This window comes from Cebus imitator, unplaced genomic scaffold (genome assembly GCF_001604975.1).
Source record: "Cebus imitator isolate Cc_AM_T3 unplaced genomic scaffold, Cebus_imitator-1.0 Scaffold512, whole genome shotgun sequence".
In the NCBI taxonomy this organism is placed as follows: Eukaryota; Metazoa; Chordata; class Mammalia; order Primates; family Cebidae; genus Cebus; species Cebus imitator.
This window is the reverse complement of record NW_016107827.1, coordinates 1,459,769-1,467,789: the sequence shown is the minus strand read 5'-3', so window position 1 is coordinate 1,467,789 and position 8,021 is coordinate 1,459,769. Positions and strand designations below refer to the sequence as shown.

The following is an 8,021-nucleotide window of genomic DNA, read 5'->3' as shown; positions in this document are numbered from 1 at the left end:
GATGATGGTGTGTAGTCGTGTGCACGTGTGTTGGGGGCTGATGGGTACAGTCGTGGAGGGTGGTGTGGAGGTGATGATGGTGTGTAGTCGTGTGGAGGTGTGGTGTGGAGCGGATGATGGTGTGTAGTCGTGTGCAGGTGTGTTGGGGGCTGATGGGTACAGTCGTGGAGGGTGGTGTGGAGGGGCTGATGGTATGTAGTCATGTGCACGTGTGTTGGGGGCTGATGGGTACAGTCATCGAGGGTGGTGTGGAGGGGATGATGGTAGGCAGTGGTGTGGAGTTGTGTGACTGTCAGTTACACGGGACATTTAAAGTGGATTTGGAGCAGCGTCAGCCTGTGTTCGTGAATGTGGGTTGGGCTCCCACGGTCAGGGGTCTCCCACAGGAACGCATGGCCGCTGGTTGACAGCGTGAGACTGCTAAGTGGGGAGTGCAGCTGGGCCAGGAGGAGGGGCTGTGGAGAGAATGCCTGTGTTTGCGCTGGAGGTGGGGAGGGGCAGTTTTAACAAACAGGAGGAGGGCAGGCGTCCAGCAGGCGTCCAGCAGGCAGCGCTCCTTGCAGGGCGCACGGCAGGTTTTGTGAGCCGGGGGCGCGTGGCCCATGTCAGCGGCAGGGGTGCCGGGGCACCGGGCTGGCACACGGCCTCCGCGGAACTGAGTGCCGCCCTGCTGTCCTCCGCCCGCAGGCTACCACTACAACGACCTGGTGTCCCCGCAGTACCTGAACCTCATCGCGAACCTGTCGGGCTGCACGGCGCACCGGCGCGTCAACAACTGCTCGGACATGTGCTTCCACCAGAAGTACCGCACGCATGACGGCACCTGCAACAACCTGCAGCACCCCATGTGGGGCGCCTCGCTGACCGCCTTCGAGCGCCTGCTCAAGTCCGTGTACGAGAACGGCTTCAACACCCCGCGGGGCATCAACCCCCAGCGCCTGTACCACGGGCACGCGCTCCCCATGCCGCGCCTGGTGTCCACCGCGCTGATCGGCACGGAGAGCGTCACGCCCGACGAGCAGTTCACGCACATGCTGATGCAGTGGGGCCAGTTCCTGGACCACGACCTCGACTCCACGGTGGTGGCCCTGAGCCAGGCGCGCTTCTCCGACGGGCAGCACTGCAGCTCCGCGTGCAGCAACGACCCGCCCTGCTTCTCGGTCCTCATCCCCCCCAACGACCCCCGGGCCAGGAGCGGCGCGCGCTGCATGTTCTTCGTGCGCTCCAGCCCCGTGTGCGGCAGCGGCATGACCTCGCTGCTCATGAACTCCGTGTACCCACGGGAGCAGATCAACCAGCTCACCTCCTACATCGACGCCTCCAACGTGTACGGCAGCACGGAGCACGAGGCCCGCAGCATCCGCGACCTGGCCAGCCACCGCGGCCTGCTGCGGCAGGGCATCGTGCAGCGGTCCGGGAAGCCGCTGCTGCCCTTCGCTGCGGGGCCGCCCACCGAGTGCATGCGGGATGAGAACGAGAGCCCCATCCCCTGCTTCCTGGCCGGGGACCACCGCGCCAACGAGCAGCTGGGCCTGACCAGCATGCACACGCTGTGGTTCCGCGAGCACAACCGCATCGCCGCGGAGCTGCTGCAGCTGAACCCGCACTGGGACGGCGACACCATCTACTACGAGACCAGGAAGATCGTGGGCGCCGAGATCCAGCATATCACCTACCAGCACTGGCTCCCAAAGATCCTGGGGGAGGTAGGCATGCGGGCGCTGGGGGAGTACCGGGGATACGACCCGGGCGTCAACGCTGGCATCTTCAACGCCTTCGCCACCGCGGCCTTCAGGTTTGGCCACACGCTGGTCAACCCGCTCCTTTACCGGCTGGACGAGAACTTCCAGCCGATCGCCCAAGGCCACATCCCCCTGCACAAAGCCTTCTTCTCTCCCTTCCGGATTGTGAACGAGGGCGGCATCGACCCGCTGCTCCGCGGGCTGTTCGGGGTGGCGGGGAAAATGCGGGTGCCCTCGCAGCTGCTGAACACGGAGCTCACGGAGCGGCTGTTCTCCATGGCACACACGGTGGCCCTGGACCTGGCGGCCATCAACATCCAGCGTGGCCGGGACCACGGGATCCCGCCCTACCACGACTACAGGGTCTACTGCAACCTGTCGGCGGCACACACGTTCGAGGACCTGAAAAATGAGATAAAAAACCCTGAGATCCGGGAGAAACTGCAGAGGTGAGCTGAGGAGGCCGCGTGGGGTGGCTCACATACCTAGGCACCAGGAGGACCCAAACTGGGTGTGCGTGTTATCTCTGTGTGAGTGCTGTTCCTGTCGGGCAGAGGTTAGGTGGAGCGAGTCCATGAAGGTCAAGATGAGAAGGCCTGCAGCCTCCGGTGGCCCCTGGCTGTGGGAAGGGGGCAGAGCCAGGGGTGGGTGGATGGTGGAGGGCCCTTCCGCCAGCCTGTTTTCTACAAGACAAGCTTTGCTGAGCTGTGGCACGTTTTCACCTTGGAGATGAGCCATACTTTTGTGGCAGAGGGGTTGACTGCAGAGAGAAATAAACTGCACCAGAAAATACCAGAACTGACACTGGCTGTTAGGGGCCTCAGGCTCCTGCTCTTGTACTGGGGCAGAGAGAGAGGCAGAGCTTGGTGTCTGCAGAACTGGGCTCTTGAGGCCACCACCCCTAAGGCTTGGCCTGTAGTGTCTCCCATACCGTGTCGTCCAGACCTGGGCCTGTGGGGTCACCTGCCCATGACTGCCACAGACAGCACGACTTCTGAGCCACAGCCTTGATCACCTGTGGGCGCAGTTCTTGTCCTGCCATGAAAGCAAAATGGGAGGCCATCACCCCTGAGACAAGGAAAGCTGGCCAGGTGGGTTAGGGCACCTTGGGCCACGTGCGGTGGCAAAAAGTGGCAAAGTTCCATAGGCAAAGCAGCAGCCATGGCACTACCCAGGTCTAGGTCTGGGGTATGCTCAGGGCTGCCTGCTCCATAGCCAGGCCCTCGCCCAGGACTCTGTGCCCTGGTGGGGTTCTGATTCACATTCTGAATTCCCCAAAGTGTAGACGTCCAGTGACTCTCCTGTTTTCTAGATGTTCACATCTGTCTTTTATTCGCTACCTTTTTTTCATGTTATTTCTACCAGTCTATTTGCTTTTTGTATTTTAAGGAAATAAAAATAATTGCAGCTGTGCGCAGTGGCTCACGCCTGTAATCCCAGCACTTTGGGAGGCCAAGGCAGGTGGATCAGGAGGTTAGGAGTTCAAGACCAGCCTGGCCAAGATGGTGAAACCCCATCTCTACTAAAAACTACAAAGATTAGCGAGGCACGATGGCAGGCGCCTGTAATCCCAGCTACTTACGAGGCTGAGGCAGGAGAATCGCCTGAACCTGGGCGGCAGAGGTTGCAGTGAGCTGAGATCACGCCGCTGCACTCCAGTCTGAGCAGCAGAGTGACTTGGTCTCAAAAAAAAAAAAAAAAAGCTCGTCAGTGTTTTCCCTTTATGATTCTGTTATGATTCTTCACAGTCCTTGGCTTATGAATCAGATCCACAGATCACTGTGTATTAGGACATGTTAATTCCCACTCAAAAACATTGTTTTAAAAAGAAGAAAAATCTTTCTTAAGACTATCTTCTCGTGTTTTCTGGACTCTCCAGTTTACTCCTAAGTTACTTAATGCTGGTTAGGACATACCCTGTTTGTTTGGATGCGGCCTGTGCCTTCTAAACAAAAGTGATTTTTAACTTATAATTTATTGCAGGTAATGAATAAATGAACGTGATGTCCTATTAAGTTTAATATGTTCCAGCGTTCATTTAAATAATGCTCTTAAATGACTGGCATTTGGAAATATATACACACTCCATTAATCCAGTGTAATTTTTTGTCTTGGTTTGCTGAACTAGGACTGATGTGAACTGTCTGTGTTTTTATGTGCTGACATACCCTCCTTTGATCTTGTCCAGATGGACACAGATTACTCTCCCAGCTGATTCTCTCTTTGGCCAAACTTATTTAAAGACAGTCAAAAGTGCACGATGTGGAGCCCAGCACCGGGCGGACCGCAGACTTTTTGCATGCTAGGCCCCGGTAAAAACGTTAAGGACGTTCCCCACACACTGAGCCACTCCTTTGTTTAGTTACGTCTTTCTGTCTCAGCCCATTGCTGACTAAAGGGAAGTGAAAGAAATTTGAGAAGAGGTACATGACCATCGGAGACCATGGGGCCGGGAGGACTTCACAGGGCACAGGGGTTGCCTGCAGCAGACCCTAGAGATTGTGTAGTTCTCATCTGCTTTGTGGGCACTTAGGTAAAGATGTGTCTCACGGCCTCACAGTAGGCAGAGGGCATGGGGTTGGCTGGGCTCACCTCTCCTGCCCATCCCCAGCCCTGGGACACCATTGGACTGCAAGTCCTCTTCTTTGGAGGAAGCTCCTTGGATTCGGGTAGAGGCTTCAGACTGGTGAGTCTGAGGAATGTGCCTGTTCCAGCCCCTGTGATGGGGGGGCGTCCCTCCCAGAGGTGGGGACAGAAAGAGAGCAGGGCGCCTGGAGCAGGAGGGAGTCCTCTGGGAAAAGGTGTGGACGCCTCTGGTGACCCCAGTGTGCTGTTCTCAGCCACAGACCAGAGGCCGCCGGGGTCCTCCCGACCAAGACTCCCAGGGGACATCTGAGAGCCAGAAGTTCAGCCTGAATGTCATAGAACTTAGAAGAAAAAGGGACAATTTGTCTGTCTTTGAAAGACTAAATGCTAGTTTACATGAAATTGTGTTTATTCTACTGCAAGACCGGTGGCCGCTGAGGACTCAGCCCTGTCTGTTCATAGCAGCAAACTCTTAATCCCTGGGCCAGTTCCTGGTCACTGAGCTGAGTTTTGTAGAAAAGGGCAGTCTGAATTATAGAATATATGTATCTTAAAAATTCAGTTGAGCTTTGAATAGCAGTTGAAACAGGCATCATCTGCTGCCTAGTCAAGTTCTAAGATAAGATTAGAATGATTTGTCAGAAGTAGAAGTTGTGACATGTTGCTTATAAGCCCGTATTTCTAAGGAATTGGAAGAAGTTGATGAAAATGTTTGTTCTGAAACATTTAAACCTAATTTTTTTTGCCTGATCTTTGCTTAGCAAATATTTTCTTTATGGCAGATATATTTTCAATATGTAGTAGAATCAAATTTTATTCTTTAAAAATGTATCTATATACTTTTAAAAATAAACATATGAACAATAAACTACATACATTTAGGTATATATAGTTGCCTGTTCACATGTTTATTTCAAAAAGATTGGAAGGGTATACATTACGATGTTAAGTGTGGCTATCCCTGAATATCAGGAAAAGGCGTGGCTTCAATTTTCTTCCTTACATTTTCTTGGCTTTTCTAAATTTGTTCTAATGAGAGAGAGAGAGAGAGTGTGTGTGTGTGTGTGTATGTGTATGTGTGTGTGTGTTGCATATATAACAGAAAGTGGGGAAAAGCCTTTAAAGCATAGTGGAGAGATGCTTCAAAGAAGAAAGATTTTCTTTGTTAAGTCAGTTCTAAATAATGTAAGATAGTGACAGAAAGAAGGAACTGCTTTCATATTGCGGTGTTTTCACCACGTGCAGCTCTCTTAGGTAAGTTTCGGTTTTCTCCTCATGTTTTAGGTTGTATGGCTCAACACTCAACATCGACTTGTTCCCGGCGCTCATGGTGGAGGACCTGGTGCCCGGCAGCCGGCTGGGCCCCACGCTGATGTGTCTTCTCAGCACACAGTTCAAGCGCCTGCGAGATGGGGACAGGTGAGCACATGCCCCAGAAAGGGGAGGTCGCTCCCCAGCCAGCTTCTCAGGGACTCCGGGGCAGAGGAGCCGCCCTGGTTGAGGATGAGGAAGCCACTGAGGCCCTGGTGTCTCCTGTGTGCCCGTGGGCTTGCGTGTCAGCCTCAGAACTCAGCCACATCAGGTTCAAAGAGGCTTCCCGCCCCCTCATTTCTAGGAATATTTCTGTTCCTGTAAACCTACTGAACAGTTCATACAGGAAAACAAACCACGGTGGGACTTCAGAGCAGTTTGGGCTTCGGGAAAGACCTTTGTTTTCTCTCTAGTCTTGTGTTACTATTTTACTTGAATGTAGTGGAAAGGCAGACCCTACCTATGACTATTTCGGCAGACAGCTGCATGCCATGCTGGTTTTTTTTTTAAGTTGCCAGTTGTCTTTGTTGCTAGTCAGAAGAGCTAACACTCTGTCGTGTTTACAGCAGATGCTCTGCCTTTGCTTTCGTTGTTGAGTAGATGTGAGCAGTGCATGGGTCCGTTTTTAAGTGGCGCCTGATCAAACCCAGTGGTTTCTGCATTGCTGTGAACTGAGTTGGGGAGATTTTCACTCAGCTCCTGGTGGCCTGTGAGTCTCCTGCCCTTCTCTGATCCTGCTCTCATACTGGGGAATCCAGGTTGTGGTATGAGAACCCCGGCGTGTTCTCCCCGGCCCAGCTGACTCAGATCAAGCAGACGTCGCTAGCCAGGATCCTGTGCGACAACGCAGACAACATCACCCGGGTGCAGAGCGACGTGTTCAGGGTGGCAGAGTTCCCGCACGGCTACGGCAGCTGTGGAGAGATTCCCAGGGTGGACCTGCGGGTGTGGCAGGACTGCTGTGAAGGTGCGTGCCAGGGGCGCCACGCATGTTCCTTTTTCATCCCTGGTGTTGGTGACTGCTTGGCGGGTGCTTAGTTACCTGCAGATGTCATCCTAATCCTGAAAACTGAACTGAAAGCAAAATATTCAGCTTTAGATTTAAACTGTGCTGTATCCATGCTGAGGTGGACTGCAGAGCCAAAAATGTAGACAAATTCTGAGGAATTGGCAGTGCTGTGGGAAAACATTCACGATAACTAAAACACTGTGTAAGAGAAACAGAAACCCAGGCTTCAGCAAGCTGTGCCCCTGATTTTTCCTTCAAACCTAATGTATGTGCAGCTTCCAGCACTTGTGCTAGCCTATATATCTGTATCCACAGACAAAACGCAAAAATCAACACCTGAAAGAAGCATCAGGTTTTCTTTAAATATATCAGGTTTTATTTTAAAATTATGCTGAATGTTCTAAATATCTGTAACCTAAATAACTACAGATGGATGTTATGAAACACCTTGTGAAGGAGCGAGTGCCCTGCAGGTAGGAGGTGGTCTCATGATCAGTGTGGGGGGCCTGTAGCTGAGGGATGCCCTGACACCAATCCCACAGCACCCCCGGCACTCGTGTCCTGGCGCACCCGCTCCCCGCAGAGGCGTCAGTGGCCTGCTGCGTGCGGCAGTGGTGTCCTGGCGCACTGGGTCCCTCTTCCCCGCAGAGGCGTCAGTGGCCTGCTGTGTGCGGCAGTGGTGTCCTGGCGCACCGGGCCCCTCTTCCCCGCAGAGGCGTCAGTGGCCTGCTGTGCGCGGCAGTGGTGTCCTGGCGCACCGGGTCCCTCTTCCCCGCAGAGGCGTCAGTGGCCTGCTGCTTAAGGCGCTGGTTCCTCTGGCTGAATTCCTGCTTCACATTCCTAACTCCCAGTCTTGGTTAACCTCCATTTCCATTACTAATTTGAACATAATTTTGGCTTTATTCAAACTGTGATCAGAACCCCATCAAATACCCAGACTGGGGATGTTTAGAACCCAAGTTGTGTAGCACTCACTCTTGTGGTGAGGGAAGCGGGCCCACCGTGATGGGGTGATCTGGGGACCTGCAGTGAGCCTGGCGTGACTGGGAGGGGGAGGCAGGGCCGGACCCCAGCCTCGCCTGGCACTCTGTGGAGCTTGTGGTGTCTGTGGGCGCTTGGTAGTTTAAGAGACACACAAGCCCAGACACTGTACACATATTCTCCTCCACCTCATTTCTCCTCAAGTAATAGTTCTGGCCAAGATCTTACTTAATTTAGTATGCAGTGAAATTTGCAGATAATAGACCTGTGTTTTAGCAGCTTCTTCTAAGGAAGTGTGTGCCTGTGTCTGTGTGCAACTGTGGGGTGTGTGGGGGAGGGGGTGTGCGCCTGTGAGGTGTGTGTGTGGGGGTGTGGGGGCGTGTGTGTGTGTG

At 53.6% G+C, this 8,021-nt stretch overlaps 1 protein-coding gene across 3 annotated transcripts in view; it reads left to right on the top strand.

Annotated features, from left to right (window-relative positions):
* PXDN (peroxidasin) overlaps positions 1–8,021 on the top strand; it is a 105,141-nt gene that overhangs the window by 87,990 nt on the left and 9,130 nt on the right. For all 3 annotated transcript variants that reach the window (XM_037733294.1, XM_017514044.2, XM_017514043.2), the window contains 3 exons: positions 688–2,191; positions 5,613–5,747; positions 6,398–6,606. In XM_037733294.1, coding sequence (XP_037589222.1) covers positions 688–2,191; positions 5,613–5,747; positions 6,398–6,606 — 1,848 coding nt within the window. The remainder of the gene's footprint in view (positions 1–687; positions 2,192–5,612; positions 5,748–6,397; positions 6,607–8,021) is intronic.